This window comes from Bubalus kerabau, chromosome 7 (genome assembly GCF_029407905.1).
Source record: "Bubalus kerabau isolate K-KA32 ecotype Philippines breed swamp buffalo chromosome 7, PCC_UOA_SB_1v2, whole genome shotgun sequence".
Lineage (NCBI taxonomy): Eukaryota > Metazoa > Chordata > Mammalia > Artiodactyla > Bovidae > Bubalus > Bubalus kerabau.
The window spans coordinates 94,158,668-94,184,454 of record NC_073630.1 but is presented as its reverse complement, the minus strand read 5'-3'; the positions used below and the strand labels follow the sequence as shown (position 1 = coordinate 94,184,454).

The 25,787-nt window shown below is 43.6% G+C and overlaps 1 protein-coding gene across 1 annotated transcript in view; it reads right to left on the bottom strand.

Moving 5' to 3' along the window:
* Window positions 1-1,438: 1,438 nt before the first annotated feature.
* The window catches only part of PARM1 (prostate androgen-regulated mucin-like protein 1), a 124,395-nt gene continuing 100,046 nt past the window's right edge, over window positions 1,439-25,787 (bottom strand). The window contains exons 3-4 of the mRNA XM_055588800.1: window positions 18,863-18,941; window positions 1,439-2,371 (exon numbers count right to left, since the gene is read on the bottom strand). Coding sequence (XP_055444775.1) covers window positions 2,287-2,371; window positions 18,863-18,941 — 164 coding nt within the window. The 3' untranslated portion in view covers window positions 1,439-2,286. The remainder of the gene's footprint in view (window positions 2,372-18,862; window positions 18,942-25,787) is intronic.

Sequence of the window (25,787 nt, the reverse complement as noted above, 5' to 3'; positions counted from 1 at the left end):
CAAACCGAAAGCCTATGGGGGGAAGGCTGTGGGTAGGAAAGAGGGATAGTTATTCAGGCCAAGCACTGCTAAAAGGGGGCATGCTTGGTCATTCCTGGCCACTTTCCTGAGAAAGTCCACTTTTTAATAATTTTCATAATCAGAGATATGAGAATTCCTGGAAGCCTACTTCTCATTCCCTCCTCCTGTTGTAAAATACTTCTGGGGGTTGCTCACTCTCCTTTGGCACCTAGGGAGTTTAGGATTGATTTCTTTCAGAGCCGGGGGTTGGCAGGCTGCAGAAAGTAGCATAGCTCTAATGTTTCTAATACCAGAGAGGTTTAGAACTGCCCGGCAGTGGCCGTTTTCATGCCAGGACTTCGTTGGGTCACAGCAAGTGACAGGATGAGTCCAAGGTCAAGTTTCTGGAAACTAAACAGCCATGGTAGCAGGTCCGAGTTTAGAAATAAAAAATGCAGTTTTACGTTCTGTATGACAGCGTCGGACAAGAGAACACATTTTGAAACAGAACTTAAAGTATATTTTGTACTCCATGAAATCAGACATAAGATGCCAGTTGCTATTACCGGGTGTTTCAGGAGGACAGGGTTAGAGCCGTGAAATAGAGCTATCTAGAAAACACAGAGAAATAAAAAGGCAATCATGCGCAAAAACAGATCATCAAACTAAATACTTTAAATACAATGCCAACAAACTAAATACTTTTTCAGATAAAAATTTAACGAATCATTTCATTTAGTTAAAAGTAAAAACTATCACTAACCTGGAACGTCTTGTTTTGTCACAATGGGCATTGCAATAAATTAGGGTTTCTCACACTTGGCACTATTGACATTTGCGGCCGGATAACTCTCAGTTGGGGTGGGCTATCTTCTACACTGTGGGATGGTGAGCACATCCATGGCCTCTACCCACTGGGAGCACCAGGGGGTGACACTCAAAAATTATACCAGGTATTTTCAAATGTTCCCAGTGGGGCAGTGGAGTGAAATTACCTGCTGTTGAGAATACAGCTGGAAATGGATGACGGCAAAGACAATCAGTTCTTTCTCAAAATTTGTGACACAGGATTTTAAAACTGTGTACCCAGGGGTGTTCATTTATTAAATGGCAGAATTAGCAAGGTAAGCATTTGGGAAAAATAAATGGATTAATCACGGTATCTATTTCCTATGGAAAAGGCTCACTGAGTAATTGCAGAAAAACTAGAGCTTTTAAAAAATTTAAAAAAAAAAGTTTACAGCCATTATCCAACAGACAGTAAGGCAGTGAACCAGTTGCTTTGTGGGTAGAAAGCAAGGATTCTACAGGTTCCTCCATGCAGTGGATGCCTCTGACAGTCACTGGGGGCTGATCCTACCTTCCTTAATGAGGTATTCAATGCATGTTGCCCCTCTTCCCTCCCACCCTCCTCCACAACCCCCCCTCCCCCGTCCGACTCTACACTCACTCCACACACCTCTCCCTTTGTCTCCTACAACTAAACTCATTGCACAGCCTTCTCCTGTGGAACCGCAACTCCACTGAAAGCTTGTGGGCTGGGGTCCCAGCTGCGGATGGCTAGATAACCGGGCATCCTTAGCAGACACAGATGGCCTGGAGGGGCGGCTGGGGGGCTGGCACGCTGAGATCCGACAGCAGTTTACCACTCTGTAGTAGTACTCGGCTGGCTGGTCCCCTCCAAGGCACCTTCTTGCTTTCTCTTTCCCTAATTAGGCATCTAAGAAGCTGGCCTCCAGCTTGCAGAGCCAAGCAGGTATCCGATCAGACACAACCAGATAAACCAAGATTAAAAAGGAATCTGAGAAACCCCTTACCTTCCTTACCTGTAGGGCGAACTCCTCCCAGCACTCATAGCCTTTCCCCTCATCAAGATTTAATGTAATTTCATAAAGAAAAGTTTAAGAAATACCACACACAGAAAGTTCCCCTAAAAGTAACCCCTGACGACACAACTTGATCCATCCCTCTTCCTGGTTCTTCTCTCGGTGGGACCCCCGCTAGGTACAGACGTCACCACTGTGGCATCCAGCCTGGATGGCTCAGGGTTGGCCCATGTCCGCTGCATATCAGACTCCACTCACTTTTAAATAATTTTGTTTTTTGTTTTTTGGTACCAGAAAGGAGAAGTTGTAGCAGCCAGAGGAGAGGGAGGAAGAAAACAAAACAACCAAACCAACAAAACAGGATTGTCGCTCAAGGCGCCTCAGGTACTTGTTATTAATTCTACTGGATAAGCACTGATAAATAAAGACAGTTATTCCTCATCCTGGCCACGTTCTTTTGTTAGGAGTCATCATACAGAGGGTTGTTGTAGTTTCCCCAGGACCCGTAGTCGTGGTCGTCCAAGAGCCTTCCGTAGGAGGAATGCCTGGTGGGAAGGAGAAGAGGCTGTGGTTATTTGAAGTTGCCCATGTTACGGAGAGCCCCGTGCCCTGGGGCCTGAAGGGGAAGGGAAGATGTGATTCTTCACAGGACAAACTCTTGGCAGCAGATCCATCAAGCAGGGAGGCCCCAGTCTGCAAACTCCCTGTAAGTTATGACTGATCCACTGGGAGCCCTACTGGCACCTTCTATTGAGGTCTGCTGGGCCATTGTCTCTCTCATTGACCTCTGGTGCTGGAGAAGGAAGAGGCTCCATTTCCAAGGCTACTTAATAAGAAGTAAGGGGAAAGCAAAGGTTGCATTCCTGGCATTTTGGCTTAGGTTCTGGACTTCATTTTCCCTGAAATGATAATGACAGAACCAGACCCACTGATACTCTCACCACCCCCCTGAACTTCATATCATGTTTTATCATCATCTACAGAGTTTTTCTATGTTCCATAGGCATGTGAGCCTCAAAATAAAGCCATGGTCCAGTATTGCTTATCCTTACTTCTTCAATGAGGAAACTAGGGCTCAGAGATGTTAACGGACACACCCAAAGTCACCCAACTGAGCTATGAGTTGAGTCCCTACCTCTGGGATCTGGACCCAGTGCTCTGAACTCAGCTTCTTAGAGTTTGATTAGCACCTGAGTTCAGTGGCAATATGCACTTATCAGGCTTTGCTGGGTCATCCCGGGAACCTGTTCCACAATTAATATTGTTTCTAAAAGACACTGAAATCAGATTATCATTCTTCCATTTAAAACCATTGAGCAGCTCCTCATTCCACACAGAGTAAAAGCCAAAGTCACCACGATAGTCTGTAAAGCCCTACAGGGTCTGGCTCTTGTTATTACCTCTCTGAGCACATTAGCTACTATGCCAGCACCTCTTGCTTTTTCTGCTCATGCCTGACACACGTGCTTCAGGGCCTTTGCACTTACTGTCCCCTCATCTTGGAACATTTTCCCTCCAGCTTTCCACATAGTTCTTTTCATTTCCTTCAAGTCTGCACAAATGTTACCTTCTCAAGGCAGCCTTCCTTAGAAAATCTATTTAAACTTGCAACTCCCATCCCACAGGACTCCCTGCTTAATTTTTCTCATAGTACTCATCACCTTCTAACATACCATATAATTTACTTATTTATACTATTATTGCCTCTCTCCTCTAATTAGACTTCATGTATGGATTATTTGCCTGATTTATTTGTTCTTAACTCTAATTCCAGCACCTAGAAGAGTAAATCCTCAATAAATAGTAAGTCCTCAACAAATGTTTATGGAAGAAACAGTGATTGGAAAAAAAAAAAATCCTGAAAATTCAATCTGTTCACAAGATGGGAGCTTCCTGGAAAGGATTATGGCATTTTAAGACTAAAACTAATGGCAGGACTGACAGAATATTACAAAATGAGACTCTGGTGCCTCTGAGATTCAGGCTAGCTTGTGAATTTTTACACCTTGCCACTGGAAATCAGGAATGCTATATATATAGTACAGACAAACATACCCCCCTAATTTCTTTCTCACCTAAATATGAAAATTAAACAAAATGAAAATACAGCCCCAGAGGCACAAAAAGCATTTGTTTTATACTTCTCTCTGTTGCTAAAATAATTGCTGTCACTCTTTTAAACTTGCTTATATCTGTCGGTATTTGAGAAGAGATGATCTTGAAAAGAACCAGATTGTTGATGTCCAATCAGAGCCTTTAATTGGATGGTTGAGAAATGGAAGCTATGGAATGAATAAGTAAAAACCTAGGGATTACAAGACTGGTGCATCCTGACTCCTTGTGCTCTAAAGGACAGCAGCCTGCCCACATGACTCCTCTGTCAATGAGATTTCCCAGGCAAGAATACTGGAGTGGGTTGCCATTTCCTCCCCCAGGGGATCTTCCTGACCCTGGGATTCAGCCTGCATCTCCTACATTGGCAGGTGGATTCTTTATCACTGAGTCACCGGGGAAGCCCTTATAAGATTGGCACTGGGCCTAAATTTCAGCATGATTTACTGTGGCAAGCCTGGCCAACAAGTACCCAAAAAACACATTCTCTTATTGATAGAATTCTCCTGCTTCACCTATGCATGGTAATTAAACTTCTCACAGTATTTTTATATCTATCATATAATTTTATTCTCATAAGATATCAGTTGGACCTATAGATGTACATCCTAGACTATATTTTTAACCCCATATTTCTTCATCTATAAAATGGAGAAACAAAATAAATTGCATTAGAATTTTTGGGTGGATTAAATGAGGTAATGCATATAAAAGACCTGGCACATAGTAAAGGCACAATAAATGTTGGCTAACATTGCTTTTCAATTTTTATTATAATGAAACATATAGGAACTCATGGTAGATCTGCAAAGAATAAAAAAGTTTACTGAGTGAAAACTGAACCTCCTTCACTTTCACCAGGAACTCCTGAAACTACGCCCCAGGCATGGTTATAAAACCAGCTTCTTATATTATAATTAAACAAAATTATTACCACGCTGGAGTTGGGTTAGAGGATTAAAAAATCTTCTGGGCATCAGGTCTTATTGTTTGTGGTTATTGCAGGCAAGACTATTGATCAGAGCTATACCTGAACCTCTTGTGTTGTAAGAGATGTCTACTACTACATACACACACACACACACACACACACACACACACACTAGTAAAATAATGGAAAAAATGCAGCTTTCATTTTTCTTTGTCTTCTCATTTGAATGAACTGTGAGTTGAACAAAAATGAGGAAAGCAATGTAAGAGAGATAAAACGGACTTGGGAATGTACTGAACCTGTAGTACTGTAGTTGCTCAGTCGTGTCCGACTCTTGTGACCCCATGGACTGTAGCCTGTCAGGTTCCCCTGTCCATAGGACTCTCCAGGCAAGAATACTGGAGTGGGTATCTATGCCCTTCTCTAGGGGATCTTCTTGACCCATGGATCAAACCCAGGTCTCCTGCATTGCAGACAGATATTCTACCATCTGAGCCGCCAGAGAAGCCCCACCGAACCCAAAGGGCATGTTTTATTATGGGCCTAAACAAGAAGAATTGGGTGAGCTGGAATTCAAGCCAGGTTTGGATAAATTCTGTAATGCTGCAGAAAGAGGAAGACAAACACATCGTTTTGTGTGTGTATTTGTGTGTGTGTACATGTCTGTGAGATAAGTAGAGTATCATTAATGATCACTTTCAACTAGCTCTCCAGGTCTTAAATCATGACATGTTTTAGATGGAAATGGGGGACTTTTCCAGATTGACATTTGTGGAGCCTGAAGTGGTGAAAAAACTCCCACTCTCAAGATTAGGAAGATGGGGCTTAGCTCCAGGGATCTGAAAGGCTGTTTCTATGATGTCATGGGAGGGCTGCTACTAAAACTAAGGTCAGTTGGTTCTGTACTGCAAGGCGGCTGATCTAATTTCAAACTGAAGAGCCCTCTGTACGAATGACATCATCGTCAGGTCAAGGCAGTTTTGTTTACTCCATTGCTTCATAAAGACCGGCAGGCAGCCAGCACAGCTAAGGATTTCATTTGCTGTGCACTGGCTCCCTTAGATGGTAAACCTCCCGGGGGGCAGATTATGACTTACTTTGCTTCTAATTTTATGAATGTCTGATATGTTGCTCTTAACACAATGATACTTTTATAAATACTTAATGATCACTGCTTAGATCCAGTGTAGCATATAAACAGGACACAGAGAAAATACACAGTTTCCTTGGTCAATACCAGCAGGGATTAGTATGTGCCCAGTCACTTAGTCGCATCCAACTCTGCGACCCCATGGACTGTAGCCTGCCAGGCTCTTCTGTCTATGGAATTTTCCTGGCAAGAATACTAGAGTGGGTTGCCATTTCCTCCTCCAGAGAATCTTCCTGACCCAGAGATTGAACCCACATGTCCTGTGTCTCCTGCCTTGAGGGGGATTGTTTACTACTGGGATTAGTATGGCCTGTGGCAATTTGCACATATACGGAATGTAGAAAAATGGTACTGTTGAGCCTATTTTAGCAGGGCAGGAATAGAGACTTTAGCAGATGCAGACATAGAGACTTGTGGTGGGGGAGGGCGTGGGGAGGAGAGGGGGTATCAAACTGAGACAGTAGAATGTCTGGAAGCTGCTGTATAGCATAGGGAGCTCAGCTCGGTGCTCTGTGATGACTTAGAGAGATGGGATGGGGGGAGGGTGAGGGGGAGGCTCAAGAGGAAGGGGAAGTATGTATACATATAGCTGATTCACTTTGTTGTGCAACAGAAATCAATACAACATTGTAAAGCAATTATACTCAAAAAAAAAAAAAAAAGGGAACACAGAGGGCCAAAGCCACAGTTTTGCCCCTAAAGATTAGAAGAGGAAAGAAAATTAGAATTTCTCCTATGCAATGACATGGTTTCAAAGCATTCAGCATGAGCTCACAGCCCCTGTAAATCAATGACACTATGCTTCTTGTCATTGTTGTTCTACTGTATCAGATGGTTTAGTTAGCTAAAAACAGAACCCAAGGGGACAAAATGGGATATGATTTATGTGAAGCTCTTGCCTCATTGCTTTCTTCTCAAGTGGCTTTGCTCTAACAAAGCAGCAGTCCCCACTCCCTCTCCCCTCACCCCAATTGGTCAGTGATGCCTTCTTGGTGACAACCGCTAAATGTAGTGGTGATGCTTGTGGTTTGAAGCCTTTCCCACAACAGTGAAAACATACCTATTTTAAGATAGCTATAGCATCAGTACTTAATGGAACTCAATGGTCTTTGAGAATGAATGAGGTGTTTACCTTTATTCTTTGTCGAGACAAACATATTTTAGAAAACACCTTCTCCTTTATAAGGGTGAGCTCCAGGTCTCCAGCAAGTCTACAACTTTGCTTATTACTATTCCTCCTAAGGTCCTCTTGTCCCTAGTTAAGTGTATCTTGCCATTCAATCATTGGGGCTTATTCCCTGCTAAAAAGGAGAGTTATAAATATGAATAAGATATGGCTTAGTGCTGGGAGAACATAACTGAACTTGCAGCTCATTAGCCATCAGCCATTAAGCTTTAGACTCGCACCATCCATTAGCAAAGCCAGTTTGTGTAGCTGTCACTGCCTCCTTTGTTTATGTCTGTGGCTTTTTTTTTTTCTTTCTGATTCTCATTTCCCTGCCTGGCTTCTTTCACTTATTCATTGAAAAGTTGCCATTGATCAGGCCTTATTCTGGGGCCTTATTCCAGGCTATTCTAGTGAACTAAGAGACAGAAATTCCTGTCCTAAGGGAGCTTTCGTTCCAGTGGGAGCATCCCTTAGAAGAAATGAAGTAACTCTCATGGTTAACAAAAGAGTCCAAAATGCAGTACTTGGGTGCAATCTCAAAAATGATAGAATGATCTTGGTTCCTTTCCAAGGCAAACCATTCAACATCACAATAATCTAAGTCTTTGTCCCAACCACGGATGCTGAAGAAGCTGAAGTTGACCAGTTCTATGAAGACCTACAAAACCTTCTATAACTAACACCAAAAATGATCTCCTTTTCATCATAAGGGATTGGAATGCAAAAGTAGGAAGTCAAGAGACACCTGGAAAAACAGGAAAGTTTGGCCTTGCAGTACAAAATGAAGCAGGGCAAAGGCTAACAGAGATTCATCAAGATAACATGCTGGGCATAGAAAACACTCTCTTCCCAAAACATAACTGATGGCTCTACACATAGACATCACCAAATGGTCAGTACAGAAATCAGATTAATTACATTTGTAGCCAAAGATAGAGAAATTCTATACAGTCAGCAGAAACAAGACTGGGAGCTGAGTGCCACACTGTTTTGCTACACAAAACTGGCTCAGATCATGAACTCCTTCTTGCAAAATTCAGACTTAAATTGAAGAAAGGAGGAAAAACCACTAGGCCATTCAAGTATGACCTAAATCAAATCCTTATGATTATACAATGGAGGTGATGAACAGATTTAAGGGATTACATCTGATACACTGAGTGCCTGAAGAACCATGGACAGATGGTCATAACACTGTACAGGAGGCAGTCACCAAAGCCATCCCAAAGAAAAAGAAATGCAAGAAAGCAAAGTCGTTGTCTGAGGAGGCTTGCAAATAGCTGAGGAAAGAAGAGAAGTAAAGAGCAAGGAAGAAAGGGAAAAATATATAAAACTGAATTGCCGAGTTCAGTTCCAGAATATAGCAAGGAGAGGTAAGAAAGTCTTCTGAAACGAACAATGCAAAGAAATAGAGGAAAACAACAGAATGGGAAAGACTAGAGATCTTTCAAGAAAATTGGAGATCAAGGGAACATTTCATGCAAAGATCCTTTATTGGATAGAAATAGTATGGACCTAACAGAAGCAGAAGAAATTAAGTACAGGTGGCAATTATACACAGAATAACTGCACAAAAAAGATCTTAATGACCCACAAAATCATGATAATGTGATCACTCACCTAAAGCCAGACATTCTGGACCTTAGGAAGTGGGCCTTAGGAAGCATTACTAGGAACAAAGCTAGTGGAAGTGATGGAATTTCAGCTGAGCTATTTAAAATCCTAAAAGATGATGCAGCTAAACTGCTGCACTCAATATGTCAGCAAATTTGAAAAACTCAGTAGTTGCCACAGGACTGGAAAAGGTCAGTTTTCATTCTAATCCCATAGAAGGGCAATGCCAAAGAATGTTCAAACTACTGTGCAATTGTGCTTATTTCACATGCTAGCAAGGTTTTGCTAAAAATCCTTCTAGGTAGGCTTCAGCAGTATGTGAACTGAGAACTTCCAGATATACAAGCTGGGTTTAGAAAAGGCAGAGTAACCAGAGATCAAATTGCCAACATTCACTGGGTCATTGAGAAAGCAAGAGAATTCCAGAAAAACATCTACTTCTTTAGTGACTATGCTAAAGCTTTTGACTATGTGGATTGCAGCAAACTGTAGAAAATTCTTAAACAGATGGGAAAACCAGACCACCTTACTGTCTCCTGGAAACCTATATGTGGGTCAAGAAGCAACAGTTAGAACTGGACATAGAACAACTGACTGATTCAAAATCGGGGAAGGAGTACAACAAGGCTGTAGATTGTCACCCTTTTTATTTAACATCTATGCAGAGTACATAATGCAAAATGCATGGCTGGATGACTCACAAGCTGGAATAAAGACTGCTGGGATAAATATCAACAACCTCAGATAAACATATGATACCACTCTAATAGTAGAAAGTGAAAAGGAACTAAACAGCCTCTTGATGAAAGTGAAAGAGGAGAGTGAAAAAGTTGGCTTGAAACTCAACATTAAAAAAACTAAGATCATGGCATCCTGTCCCATCACTTCATGGCAAATAGATGGGGAAAAAATGGAAGCAGTGGCAGATTTTACTTTATTGGGCTCCAAAATCACTGTGGAGCTTGTAGCCATGAAATTAAATATTTGCTCCTTGGAAGGAAAGCTATGACAAATCTAGACAGCATTTTAAAACACAGAGACATTATTTTGCCAACAAAGGTCCAAATACTCAGTTCAGTTGCTCTGTCATGTCCGACTTGTTGTGACCCCATGGACTGCAGCATGCCAGGCCTCTCTGTCCACCACCAACTCCCAGAGTTTACTCAAACTCATGTCCATTGAGTCGGTGATGCCATCCAACCATCTCATCCTCTGTCATCCCCTTCTCCTCCTGCCTTCAATCTTTCCCAGAATCAGGGCCTTTTCAAATGAGTCAGCTCTTCACATTAGGTGGCCAAAGTATTGGAGTTTCAGCTTCAACATCAGTCTTTCCAATGAACATTCAGGACTGATTTCCTTTAGGATGGACTGGTTGGATCTCCTTGCAGTCCAAGGGACTCTCAAGAGTCTTCTCCAACAACACAGTTCAAAAGCATCAATTCTTCGGCACTCAGCTTTCTTTATAGTCCAACTCTCACATCCATACATGACCACTGGAAAGACCATAGCCTTGACTAGATGGACCTTTGTTGGCAAAGTAACGTCTCTGCTTTTTAATATGCTATCTAGGTTGGTTATAGCTTTCCTTCCAAGGAGCAAGCATCTTCTAATTTCATGGCTGCAGCCACCATCCGCAGTGATTTTGGAGCCCCCCCAAAATTGTGCTGTTAAGCACAAGGATCTCTGTCACTGTTTGCATTGTTTCCCATCTATTTGCCATGAAGTGATGGGACCAGATGCCATGATCTTAGTTTTCTGAATGTTGAGTTTCAAGCCAACTTTTTCACTCTCCTCTTTCACTTTCATCAAGAAGCTCTTTAGTTCCTCTTCACTTTCTGCCATAAGGGTGGTGTCATCTGCATATCTGAGGTTATTGATCTTCTCCTGGCAATCTTGATTCCAGCTCGTGCTTCATTCAGCCCTACCTTTCTCATGATGTACTCTGCATATAAGTTAAATAAACAGGGTGACAATATACAGCCTTGATGTTCTCCTTTCCCAATTTGGAACCAGTCCGTTGTTCCATGTCCAGTTCTAACTGTTGCTTCCTGATCTGCCTACAGATTTCTCAGGAGGCAGGTCAGGTGGTCTGGTATTCCCATCTCTTTCAGAATTTTCCACAGTTTATTGTGATCCACACAGTCAAACACTTTGGCATATTCAATAAAGCAAAAGTAGATTTTTTCTGGAACTCTCTTGCTTTTTTGATGATCCAACAGATGTTGGCAATTTGATCTCTGGTTCCTCTACCTTTTCTTAACCCAGCTTGAACATCTGGAAGTTCATGGTTCACGTACTGCTGAAGACTAGCTTGGAGAATTTTGAGCATTACTTTGCTAGTGTGTGAGATGAGTGCAATTATGCAATAGTTTGAGCATTCTTTGGCATTGCCTTTCTTTGGGATTGAAATGAAAACTGGCCTTTTCCAGTCCTGTGGCCACTGCTGAGTTTTCCAAATTTGCTGGTATATTGAGTGCAGCACTTTCACAGCATCATCATTTGAAATAGCTCAACTGGAATTCTATCACATCCACTAGCTTTGTTCATAGTGATGTTTCCTAGGGCCCACTTGACTTTGCATTCCAGGATGTCTGGCTCTAGGTGAGTGATCACACCATTGTTATTATCTGGGTCATGAAGATCTTTTTTGTATAGTTCTTCTGTGTATTCTTGCCACCTCTTCTTAATATCTTCTGCTTCTGTTAGGTCCATACCATTTCTGTCCTTTATTGTGCCCATCTTTGCATGAAATGTTCCCTTGGTATCTCTAATTTTCTTGAAGAGATCTCTAGTCTTCCCCATTCTATTGTTTTCCTCTATTTCTTTGCACTGATCACTGAGGAAGGCTTTCTTATCTCTCCTTGCTATTCTTTGGAACTCTGTATTCAAATGGGTATATCTTTCCTTTTCTCCTTTGCCTTTCGCTTCTCTTCTTTTCACAACTATTTGTAAGGCCTCCTCAGACAACCATATATACACTACCATGTGCCAAATAGATAGCTAGTGGGAAGCTGCTTTAAAGTGCAGGGATCTCTGCTCCATGCTCTGTGATGACCAGAGAGGTGGGGGTGGGTGTCCAAGAGAGAGGGGATATATGTATACATATAGCTGATAGTTATACAGCAGAAACTAACACAACATTGTAAAGCAATTATGCTTGAATTAAAAAAAAAGTGAACCAAACACCTCTAGTCAGAGATCGGCATGTTCATAAAAACAGAGGCATGAAACAATAGAAGATCATACCCGGGAAACGTTAGAGCCCAGTGTTTTTAGAGTGTTGGGAGGTGAAAGTAGAGTGAGGTTACTTAAAGTCTGGTCCTTGGACCAGCAGCTTTGGCATCACTCGTGAACTGTTGAGAGCTGCCAGTGTACGGGTCCCACCCTGACACACAGTCGGAACCTAAGGAGCTGAGACCCAGGAAACTGTGTTTTCAATAAGCTTGCCCATTGGCTCTCATGCACGTTGAAATTTGAGAACCACTGAGTTAGAGAATCAAGTCAACTAGACCTACAGAATGCCAAAAGCTGGTCTGAAAAGACCAGTGTGTAGCAAACAAACCCCAGAAGATCTTAGACATCATGATTGGCTCCTTGTGGGCCTGCTTTTTAAATCTAATAACAGCCAGGAGGAATACAGTTTGTAGAAAATGTCATCACCAGAAGACTTAAAGTAAAACAGGTTACTTCTAACCAGATGTCTTAGAAGCCAGACCCTGTTGTGTCTACAAATCAAGATCACAGTTATTTTTGTGACGGGAACAGCCCGTGTTGTCTGTCTGGGTTACCAGCACACCTAATTACAGCAGCATCCGCAGTACTATGACAGATACAGTCTCCTGCCCGGGAGATTATCCCGTGGCTGAACAGTTTTGAGCCAATTTAAACAAAAACAAAATCGACTTACCTCATTCTTCAATCATCATTAATTAAAGACACCCTTCTGCTAGAGGCAGGCAGGGCTTTTGCTTTCTTTTAAAGTTGCAAACAAGCCCTGGAATAAAGACTTCGCAGAGAGAGTTTCTATTAATGCAGCACGAGGATGCCACTCCACAGGCATTTAGACAAAGCTCCACTGAAATTGCCAGGATGGGACATGGAAGTCGTCACATCAACATGTGATTAGAAAACTGAGCTGCTGTGCCATCTTCCTCCTCCTCTCCTCTCTACTCTCCTTTGGATCCCCGATGCCTAGAGAATGGGGCAGTTGGTGGCTACCATTTTACTTAGCAACTAAGCAGGAAGCACGTGATGACGATTACAAGGATGACAGTATTGAGCCTACCATGGCCTTCACTTCAACCCTGGGGCCTGAATGTTTGTCTGTATCATAATTTAATCCTCATAACAAGCCTGAGTTAGGTATTCGTGTTCTAGTCCCCTTTCATAAGGGAAGAAGCTGAGCACAGAGTGATTAGTAAACTTGCCTTAGAGTCCGTGTTCTTAACCACCATGTAATACAGTCTTTCCAGGTTGCCTATATTCATTCCTCCATTTCCTCTACAAGACAACCTTGAAAGATAGGTGTTATCAGCTCTATGTTTTCAGGTGAAGAAATGAAGGATCAGGGAGATTATAATTTGCCCAAGGCCACCTAAATAGTAAGTAGAAGGGTCAGGATCGAACCTGATTGCAAAGCCCATGTTCCTCCTTCCACTCCATACTCCTGCCGGCTACAATGCATGGGCGGATAGTAGTAAAGAGAGTTGGAAGGTTCTGGGCTTTTCATTTTTATTAGCTGAATCTAAACATGGCTTAGGTTACGGAGAGATGAGGTCCTTCAGACAGAAGATAATGAGACAAAACTAGGGGTCGTGGATTCCTAAAGAGCGGAGTGTGAAAACGGATGGCTGATCAGTTTACTCAACATCTTCAGAGGGAGTTAGAATTTGGCTAAGAGGTGAAACTCTCAAGCCACTGGTTCACAGAGCTCTCCAGGAGGAAGAGGCCCTTTTTCTGGTGATGAGGCTGCCCTTTCAAATAGACTCTTCTTCTGCATTGGCCCGGAAATTAGCTGGGCCAGGCTATAGCCCAGGCCAGACGCTAATGGCTCCCCCAAGGGCTGTGATTTCAGTCACCTGCTGCTCTGGCTAAGTGAGCTGAAAAACCACAGACAACATACTTCTTATCATTTTACTGTTCTCAGAAATCTGGGACAATAGGAATGGAAGAAATTCCAGCCAAGGCCAAACTTAATCTTAGGTATGCGTAAACACACACATGCATGTATGCACACTTGACAACGGAGCCAAATGTATTTTTGATGAATGATTAGTGCGTGTGCTAAGTCGCTTCAGTTGTGTCCAACCCTGTGTGACCCTATGGACAGTGGCCCACCAGGCTCCTCTATCTGTGGGATTCTCCAGACAAGCATACTGGAGTGGGTTGCCATTTCCTCCTCCAGGGGTTCTGCCTGGCCCAGTGATCGAACCTGTGTCTCCCGCATTGACAGGCGGGTTCTTCACCACTAGTGCCACCTGGGAAGCCTCTTAATGATTAGTGGGGCTTTCCAAGAATCTGGCAGAGTGACACTTGAAGGGGTTTTAGCACAACCTTAAGATTTATGAGTGCTATTAACCTCCTTATGCTATCAATTTTCCAAAATAATTAACATAGCAGCAGAAAGGGGTTTTCCTTAGGGGGTTTCCAAACAGGGGTCTGATCACTTTATCCATCCTTAAGTTTGTAGTGCCAAAAATAATGAACACTCTTATACTCACACCACTGGGGGCCTTTCTACATTAAGAGGAGGATCTACACAATGGGGAAGAGAAACAACGACTAGTTCCTTTCAGTCATGCACTGAATTTATTATGTGGAGAAAGCGTGGAGAAAAAAATATATCTTAAATTTTTAAAATAAAATGTTATACAATGTTAATCAGCACTCATTAGAACCAATTTAAATGGCCCGCTAACTTTTCCAAACGCATTAAGTTCTGAGATGGCAGAACTGTGTCTTATCACTGATATGACACCCCAGGGTTTAAAAGAGTGCCTGGCACATGGCTAACGCTCAGTAACTATGGAGCAACCCTCTTACTGGGGTTCCTTCCAGTAACTTTGATCATGACGACAGAGATGGTGGTGGTGGTGGCAGAACTATGTACTTGGGAAGCAGCGTCCATCTTCCTCCAAATGATGCTATCAAATAGTTAAAGCTACTGTGCTCATCTTAAAGGGGCTTCCCTGGTGGCTCAGTTGGTAAAGAATCCGCCTGCAATGCAGGAGACCCTGGTTTGGTCCCTGGGTTGGGAAGATCCCCTGTGAAAGGGAACGGCTACCCACTCCAGTATTCTTGCCTAGAGAATCCCATCAACAGAGGAGCCTGGCAGGCTCCATGGGGTCGCAAGAGTCAGCTACGACTTAGTGACTAAACCACCACATCATCTTAAAGAGGAGGGACGTCAAGGTTAGTGAATCTCTGTTACATGCCACGGTGATGGTATTAATAGAACCTGCTAGAAAACGCGAGGGCTGGGACAGAAACTGACATCCCCCTGATCCCCAGTGGAATCTCAATTCTTAGTCACTGTTCTAGTCTGCCTGTCTGTGGTCAGTGGGACGCTTCAGGTGGTGAACTTGAATTCTTGCCTGGGGTCAAGAACAACAGCCCTGAGGTTATTTCAACATTATTTTTGTGTGGAGAGAGGGAAATGTTTCTATTTTGTACCACCACACCCACACTGTGGGTGTTCCTTTTGGTGACAGAGCCCTTTGGAACTCACCATTGGTGATTCCAAAATGACTCCAAAGTTTCTCTGTAAGTTCCTTTTTTTGAATCCCACCCTGAATCTCCCAAACACAAAGAGAAGCTCTGTTACAAAGTGGGAATGAGGTACCCAGAAAGGTTCATAAAAGCCAATATAACTCGTAATTAAAATGCAGTGTTTCTACGGTGATAAACTAGTAATTAAGCCAGGCAGAAAAGGGTAACACTGAGTAAGATATAATTCATAAAACTGTTTGATGCTCAAGGAAATACAGACTTAATGAAGAGAAAGATAATTAAAAAAAAAAATCTGAAGACCCCCGAAACCTTTCATAAAGGCTTTAGACACAGATAATGCTGACACTTTAATTCCAGTTTCTCTTTGAAATGTTTCTTTCCTGTTCATTGTACCTGAGATAAGGGTGATATTACAAGGCACTCTGATACTTGACACCGTCATTAGATTGATTTGGTTCCTGTGTAGAACAAAAGATAGAGGGAGATAAAAGGGGAGTGGGGGGAGGGCTCCCCTGTGGGCACTGGGCTGGGCTGGGGTGACTGGAAGAGATGGGAGGCAGCAGAGGGGAGGTGTGGTTACAGATGAGACACTAAATATATGAGCTCTGTGTGGGGGACCAGACGTGCCCCTTGAGAAAGAAGCACAGCAGTGATGAAAAAAAAAACCAAAAACCAGGAGCACACCTGTGTGCACCACTGTGCCTGTGTGCTTGCGTGTTCTTACATTTGGTTGTTCATTTACTCAGTGTATGAAGCATCTTCTTTGTGCCAGCAAAATGCTCACAGATGAAGCCAGGATCCTCACGCAGCTTACAGTTTTGTGGGGAAAAGAGACAATAGACACTCAAACAAACATAAAAAAACAAATGAAATCATAGATAGTGATTATCGCCAGGATGAAATTAACTGAGACACTAGGAGAAGAAATAACAAGGGCACCAAACCAAGAGGAGGAACCTCTCCTAGAGGATGTCACTTGAAAGCCGTGTATGAGGAAGAACTAGAAGAAAAGCATTTCAGGGAGAGGGTCCAACAAGACAAATGCTACTGATGAACCCATTTGCTGGGCAGGGATAGACGGAGATGAGAAGAATGGACACGCGGGTGCAGGCAGGGAAGGAGAGGATGGGACAAACTGAGAAAGTAGCACTGACACATATACACACTATTGTGTGTAAAAAGAGATAACCGCTGGGAAGCTGCTATGTAACACAAGGAGCTCAGCCCAGTGCTCTGTGATGACCTAGAGGGGTGGGATGGCAGTGGGGTGGGAGAGAGGCTCCAGAGGGAGGGAATATATGTATACATAGGCTGAGCACCTAAGAATTGATGCTTTCGGACTGGAGCTGGAGAAGACTCGAGAGTCCCTTGGACTGAAAGGAGATCAAATCAGTCAATCCTAAAGGAAATTAACCCTGAATATCACTGGAAGGACTGATGCTGAAGCCTAAGCTCCAATACTTTGGCCACCTGATGCGAAGAGCTGACTCACTGGAAAAGACCCTGATGCTGGGAAAGATTGAAGGCTGGAGGAGAAGGGGACAACAGAGGATGAGATGGTTGGATGGCATCACTAACTCAATGGACATGAGTTTGAGTAAACTCCAGGAGTTGGTCATGGGCAGGGCTGCCTGGCATGCTGGAGACCATGAGGTGGCAAAGAGTTGGATATGACTTAGAGACTGAAGAACAATAGCTAATTCATGTTGCCACAGAGTAGAAACTAACACAAGATTGTAAAGCGATTATACTCCAATAAAAAAGCCAGTCTCTCTCTCTCTCTCTCTCTCTCTCTCACACACACACACACACACACAAGAACCAAGGACCTGGAGAGTCAAGGAACCTAGCGTATCCTAAAAATTGGATAGAAAGCCAGTGTGACTGCAGCTCACTGGTTAGCAGGGAGAGAAATGTGTGATGAGCAAGAAGGCATGGGCAGGGTGCGTCCATGAAGAAAACCAGGACAAGCTGAAGAGTCAATTGAATTCTAGGGGTGAGGGGGAGGCCACTGGGGGTGTCTGAGGGAGGGAATGACAGGTCAGAGGAGATTCTGACCTGATTCTAACCAGGCCCCGGCTGTTGGGAGGATAATGTGCTGGGGGTCAGGGACCAGCTGTGCTCACCGCAGTGGCACGTGTCCTCCTGTTCCTGTTACAGGCACTGCACAGACTGGTGAAGCAGAGTGCTGCTTGCCTTTTGGCATCTAACAGCTGGCAGGACATGCAGTGTGAAAAATGTGGTCTTTGAGAGTTTGGGATTTTACAGAGTGCTAATAGGGGCTTCCGAGGTGGTGCTGGTGGTAAAGAACCTGCCTGCCAATGTAGGAGGCATAAGAGATGTGGGTTTGATCCCTGGGTCGGGAAAATCCCCTCGAAGAGAAAATGCAATTCTCTCCAGTATTCTTGCCTGGAGAATCCCATGGACAGAGGAGCCTGGGCAGGCTACAGTCCATGGGGTCGCAAAGAGTTGGACATGACTGAAGTGACTTAACACTCCTACAGACAACAAAAGTGGGAGACTCACAGAGTACTACAACTTTCTCTTTGGTTTTTGTTGTTGTTTAGTTGCCAAGTCTGTCCTACTCTTTGTGACCCTATGAACTGTAGCCCACCAGGCTCCTCAGTCCATGGGATTTCCTAGGCAAGAATACTGGAGTGGGTTTCCATTTCCTTCTCCAGGGGATCTTCTCGGACTGGGGATCAAAGCCATGTCTCCTGCTTTGGCAGGCAGATTCTTTACCACTGAGTGACTCTTTTCATAAGAGACAGGCTACTTTAAAACCCAAAATATAAGAATAAAATCTCAGGGGGAAAAAGAAAAACCAGTTTGATAGGAAACACTATACCATCCTTGTATTTTCAACATTTTGATTTAGAAGCAGTGAGAACCTCCTTCCAGGCTGGGTACACACCTCCACAGCAGTGTTCAGAGCATCAATTTTTAGGAACCATCAAGCCCCCCCACCCCACTTCTCTTCCATTTCACAGGTAAGACAAGGTGGGTTTAGGAGGCAGGTGACTTTCTCAGGGTGATGATGTGATTTAAGGGCAGAGGACCAAGGCCCCAGTCTCCTGACTCTGGGTTCATTCTCCTTCCATTACATCATCATGCTGTATATTTGCTGATTTCTTCTGCTTTGCCAGCTTTCAGATACCGTCCCATCTATTCCTGTCCAGGGTGCAAGCCGCTGGCCATTTTCACTTCCCTGCCAAGATTTCTGAGAGCTAAGACACTTATCAAGAAACAAGTACTCAGCAAAACAGCGCTCAGCCTGGAGCCTGACAAATTGGAATTCCATTCTTTATGAAGAAGAAGAAGGTGTGTCTTACCTGATCTTCAGATACGCTGCAACTCCAAACACCAGTAACACCACAGCAATGACCGTCACCGTGATGGCGGCGATGCTGCCTGGGAAAGAGCAAAGCACAGCAAGAAGGTGAAGGGAGGGTGCTCATTTCAGATCTTTCTGCAACAAACCCCAGGGGATTCATTCTGTTATCAAAACACTTCTCAGGTTAGGCTAAGTTGAGTAAATGGTCACTATTTATTAAGACCTTCTGGGTGACCTGGAGTTCAGAAAACAGGCCACAGTAATATTTGATTATCTTTTTAAGAATACCACCAATCTGTTGCCACTGCTGCTGCTGTTTGCAGGCAAAGTGGATTTAAAATCTCCTGAAGTCCCATTTTCTTCTTTAGTTCATTTTAGCTTGTCTTTCTAGCACTCGCAAGATATTGGAAGAGCTAGGATGCTTAATCAAAGATCATGACAAGATGATGCAATTGATGTTTTAATAAACCAGAGCCACACAGCTACATCAGTGTCCAGTTCAAAAGGGTCATCTTGGTAGGAAATGTGCTAATTTTAATGACGCCATCAAATCAAAGCATTAAAAAAAAAACAAACCCCACAGCTTTCATTCTTGGTAAATCTGATTTTGTAGAGGATAAAGTCAGGTTTGATATATAAAATAAGGTCAAGTCTGTTAGGTAACACTATTTTTTGCTTGTAGAAATAACCAGGTACAGTTATAAAGTAACATGAATGTTTTATTGTGTAGTTTAGAATCTGGCTCCAAAGGCAACTATTAGGGCAACTTAAACAAAACAAAACCCTTTGAGCATGTAACCTTATGAGAATAACCACATTGCTTCCACAGATGACTATTTTGGAGCACAGCATGCTTTTTGTGTGAGCTGGTGACTAATAATGTATATATTTCAGATTTATTTCACCTCAGAAATGCAAGAATCAATTGGGCTCTTGTCTCTTAGTTAAAGTGACTTTTTGTTAAAAGTGACTAAAATTGTTATTAGGGGCCCCATTCACTATTTCAGGCCACTGAGAAATTGTTTTCTACTTGAACAAATGAATGGGACTCTTAAACACATTGGGAAGAGCTTCAGATCTAGGAGATGTAGATTCAAGTGTGGTTCTGTCATTACTGGCTGTCTGAATGCGGGCTATTAACCCTGTCGACTCATACACTGCTCACCTGCTATATACACCTTTATATACAGAAAGAAGAGCTGTTCTACTCGTCTGCATAATTTTAAGAAAATTAAATGAGATGCCCTATGCACCAAGCTATTGCCAGTGGTAAAGAGCCCGCCTGCCAATGCAGGAGATGTAAGAGACCTGGGTTCGATCCCTGGGTCAGGAAGATCCCCTGGAGGAGGGCATGGCAACCCACTCCATTATTCTTGCCTGGAGAATTCCATGGAGAGAGGAACCTGGTGGGCTACAATCCATATGGTCGCAAAGAGTTGGACATGACTGCATATACCCACGTGCACCAAGCTAAAGCCCTATCCAGACATGACTTCCTGGACCAGTGACTATCTTTTATGGATCCATCAAGGTGATGGATCTGCCCCACATTTTTGGAGATATACCATTTGTAGATTATTTTGCCACTTCTTCTATTTTTCCCTCTCTCTTATGAATGGCTTTTGTGTATTGTGCTTCTCATTAGTCATTCCACCAAAGGAATTAGAGCAGAGCTAAGAAGCAAATCAGTTTACCCGTGAACTCTTTAGTAACTCCCCCAAGCTTTGGGTGAAGGGAGGCTGCAGCAGACATCAATGCCCCCACTGGTTATAATTTTTAAAAGGCCAAGGAGGAATTGCTAACATCGAGACCAAGACCAGACCTTGACTTGTCTACACAGACTGACATCGTGCACCATTTCAGAGCTCCCACATCCTGAACACTCACACACCCACCTCTTTGCTACTAGGGTTATTTAGAGCCAGACTGGCATAATTATCAGTATATTTCTCACGCCCCATTTACTACTATCAAGATATGATTATGGCACCAAACACTCAAATCTGCAGACTGGATCAAGCAGAGAAAATTCAAGATCAGATCCCTTTATGGAAAACCTCTACTCCTACTTTGAAAGGTGGCACTTAGGTTCCTGGTCTTCAAACTGTGCTGAAGTTAGAACAATTCAAAGTTCACTGAAACCTCTTAACAGCTGTTCTAAGAGCTTGAGAAATGAGGATTATTACTGCACAATAAAATAATGGGGGTATTTCAGGATTTTAAAAGATACACTGATTGCAATTAGGAGCAGTTTTGAAAACTGACCTTTGAATTTAATCTCCTCCTTTCAAAAAATGGGAGAAGAGAAAGAATATAGTTGATTTCTCTGTCAGACCCTTCTTTCTTGCCCCAGGATATGATTAATATAGGAGACCATAGGTTTGACCTTTCCCAAAGTTTCTTCCCTAACTCTAGGCTGTTGGATCTTCTCCAACTTTGCGATTTCCTGGATTTTTTTATATACCACCTCTTATTGAAGATAAAACAGGCAGTTCCCTCTGTACAGCAAAATGAACCAGCCATACATAAATGTATATACCCTCCCTTTTGGACTTCCTTCCCATTCCGGTCACCACAGTGCATTAAGCAGAGCTCCCTGTGTTGTACAGGGTGTTCTCATTAGTTGTCTATTATATACACAGTATCAATAGTGCATAGACGTCAGTCCCGGTCTCCCAATTCATCCCACACCCTGCCCCTTTCTTCCTTGGTATCCGTATATTTGTTCTCTACATTGTAAAGCAACCACAGTCCAATAAAAATTAATTAAAAAAAAACTTAATGGAGATTCCACAAAGCTTTGGTTTATGTGAATTATATTTATTGTATTTGTCATAATAGAAATTCAAACTGAATTTGTCATTTAAAATAAAATACTAAACCTTAAAAAAAACCCCAGCATTTCCCCAACTCATGTTGCTATTGTTTTTTTTTTAATACAGCGAGTGGTAGAATGACTCACTTCTCTGACTGGTGGCTATCTGGCCCTTGGTGTAGACAAGTCTTCAAATAAGGCTCTTGAAGGCCACCCTTCTTGGTCATAAAGGACAGCCCACGTGACCAAAGCTGGAATCAGCAGGTGATGTCACCTCATGAGCCCTTGAGGGCAGCTGAACAAAAGGGCATTTCTGAGGGTTCTTACTGCCCAAAAGGAGAACGAAACATGTGAGGTAAAATGGACTACACTTATATATTTGGGCCACTTTATTAACTATTCTGCCACCCAGCTTGTCTCAGAGGATGCCACCTGGGGGGGCAAGGGTCTTCTGGAACTGGAAGGCTTTCATCAGGCCCCGGTCCTGGGACGTCTCATGTCCTGAGCTTGCTCTCACCTCCATGGCAGCTGCCGCCATCAGAAGCTGCTGAGAAGCCCCTCCTGGGAAGTTCCACACCTCAGGACATCGCGGTCTGAACATCTGAGGGGGTTGCTGAGCCAAAATGAGCCCAACTGTATATAGTAACTGAAAAGGCTGGATTTCCTCCTTGCAAAAACAAGTGCCATTTCCCCCTGAGTTCTGGTTAAAGTAAGCTGGGATTTCCCTTCACTTGCTACTCTTTCTTCTTTTGAGGTGGAGGGGCAGGGGGAGAAAAAAACGAGGAGGGTGTGATGGAGCAGAAGAAGCTCTGGAGGCATCTCTGAAGGCTGAGGCTTCTCAGAGGGGTTTCGTATTTCCCCCACTTTGGTAGCAAGATAGGATATAAAACCAGAACAGGCTAAAGAATAATCTATTCTATACTTGCAGTGGTTACTTAGGTCTGGCACTGGGCCGGGAAACTTACAGCTCACGTCTCATTTAATTCTCTTTATGAGGTGAGGAGAAGGAGTCCCATTTGATAGATGAGCAGTCAAGGCTCAGAGAGATTTAAGAACTTGATTCAGATTTTACAAGCTGGCAAATCATTAAGCTAACATTTGAACCCAGGACGATTTCCTGGGGTTTGCCTGTTTAATCATTAATATACTGGTACATCGCCACCCTTTTTTCAGCTTGGCCAACTCCTACTAAACATCAGCCCTTCTGGGAAGCTTTCCTGACACCCCCGAGCAAGTTGAAGTGCTGTTGTGCGTCCTCGGTTCTTTGTATCTGCTTCTCGTAAACACTCTGTGTTGTGTTTGCGATTTTACCCAGACAGACTCTCACATTCATCCTGCGTCTCTTCTGCCACCTCCCTGAATTCTCAGCACCAGGCAGCTTCTAGCCCACTGTGGGTGTTTAATTAATTTTTTAAAATGTTGAATAATTAAACGCAATATTGACAAAGAAAAAAGATAACTGGCAGTTTTTGAGCCCAGTCACTGTGCTAAGAAAGTTCTTGAGCAGCAGTCTCCCCACCCATCCATCCTGGAACCTTGTGCTCCGGGTCTCTCCTGAGAGGCTACTCCCTTGACACAGCTGCGGTCTAAGCACCTCAGCATGTGCTTCTGCGTCCCCAGGGATGACCGAGCAGGAGGAGTTATTTTAGAAATATCTGTCTGAATAGAATCCGATTATATCCTTGAAATAGCCAAAGCAAAATCCCAGAAAGCCACGCTCCTGGTCAGACTTTGAGCGGACTACCGAAGGACAGGCTTTCCTGGAGGGCATCACTTGCCTTATTTGACTCTGTCCTGTGCCTGTGAAGTCCTGGAATAAACTATGGCATCATTTTAAGGGCTCTCTCTCCCAACACCTGCCTCTTTTTATTATACTCCCCCTAGTCCTTCACAGACACAGGGAGTCGTGCACACACAGAAGGAGCTCTGGCCAGCCTACTTCCCAGTCACTTGTCCTAAAGGTGCTCTCCTGTCTTCCTGGGCTTAGCAATATTCCCAAACCTCAGATGTCCTCATCTGAGGGGGCTCTTCTCATTGAGGGGGTTCCTTTATTTCTCCTATTTTAAGCATGAAAGAAACAGTTCATCTGACCTCTTGGCAGGATACCTGCTAATCATATCCAGAAATGAGAATATTAGGATGTGATGACATGAACTCAAATGACCTCTGAAAGAAAGAGCTTTCCTAGGTTCCTCCAAAAAGTTGCAATTGCTCTGAGAGCGCCAGGGGGCAAAGGAGATGACAGTGGGATGTTTCTAGTGTGACAAAAGAAGGTGTGTCTTGCTGCTATTCGTGGATGACTCCTGAACTACGTTCTCCTTGGAAATTCATCAGTTAGCTTGTTTAGAATGCATGTGTAAGTGCTTTGGTCAGGATCTTGGGTATGAGTGTGTGCGTCTGATCTATTTTGAGAAGTCTTTAACAAACCTCTTGACTGTTTTTCAGTGTTCTTGATCTTTTCTTTCCTTTTCCTGGTCTAGAGAATAGGTAAGAAATGAACAAGAAGAGCGGGTGGCCACTTCAGAGTGTGTGGTGGCTCCTTCAGTTAAAACCACCAAGAGGAAAGGAACATTCTGTCTTAGATGAATTCTTCTTGAAAAGAACGTGTCTGCCCACGAGCTGGAGGACAGAAGTGGGCAGCTGGTAAGGAAAGGAACTGGAGGGCTGACCTCTGGATGTGCCCAAATCTCCCTTTATTGCACTACGGAAGGGCTCTCCCCTCTTTACAGTAACAGTCTCATGTCACAACTCCTTCCTCCAACAACAAGGGTAAACAGTAATAAACAACAAGAATACAAATTACGACAACCAACACTTGCTCTGTGCCAGGATTGCTCTATAAGCGTCACATATTTCGATTCAAGCAATCCTCACAAGAACTATGTGAGGTGGGTCCTCTTGTTATCCCCATTTTACAGATGAGGAAACTGAGGCACAGAGAAGTTAAGGGCCCAAAGCCCATGGTTGGTAATTAGAGGGACTGGGATACAGGGGCTGGCTCCCGAGTCCACACTATTACCTGCTGGGTTCTCCTGCCATCTGGACCCTAGTATCAGATCCCAACGTGAAATAGAAAGTGTTAGTTACTCAGTCAAGTCTGACTCTTTGTGACCCCATGGACCATAGCCCACTAGGTTCCTCTGCCTATGAGATTTCCCAAGAAAGAATTCTGGAGTGGATTGCCATTTCCTTGTCCAGAGAATATTCCCAACCCAGCGATCCAACTCAAGTCTCTTGCATTGCAGGAGAAGCACGTTAGATCCGAGTCCACTTGCAAATAAAATCTGCTGCTCTGGCCCATTCTCTGTCTACCTTCTGTTGGCTGTCTAGGAATCAGGGCCCAACTCTGGGCCATGTGGGAGTTTGGGTCCTCATATGGGTCCTGGTGGAGATGAACTGAAACTCAATGATTCTGGTTAATGGGGAGAAGGTTCAGTGAGGAGCAGACACCAGTCAGAACAGCAGCCCAAGAAGGGCCAGGTCATCAGTTTCTAGTGTGTGCTGTGGTCCAGAACTCTACTGGGAGTGTCACCTAAAGCTTACACTGCAGAATAGGCAACACCACAGGGTAGGCGGGGGCTGCGATTTGCTTTGGTCGTGTGTCTGTGGGTGTGTGCATGCATGCATGTGTGTGTAGGTTGTGATATGGGGGAGAAAACGTGAAAAAGAAAAATTTCCATTTTTGGACACTGTAATCTAGGCAGATCCTAATTTTACATTATTGAAGGTCGTTTTGACTTCTGGCCTTGAATTCTGCTAGAATTTTACCCCTGTGTTTCTTCCTACTCTCTCTCATACTAGAGGAAATGAAGCTTATCTCCCTCTGACCTCAAACCAATTCCACAAGCTACAAACCAATCTCCTGATGGAGCTCCCTGGGCTTCTCTTGGGCTATGACGGTGCCAGTAGAAAGACACAACAGGCAGGGATCTGAGGTTTCACCACCCAGTGGTGGAGACAAGAGTCTGGGGACCTCACAGGGGAGTGTAGCATGGGATGGACAAACAGGTGGGTACTTAAAGTGGGAGGTGGGTGGCAGCAAACTCTGTATTTCTGCCTCTGACTTGGGGGAGGGTGTGTCTCTAACAGCAGGCGTAGGGCAGAGGAG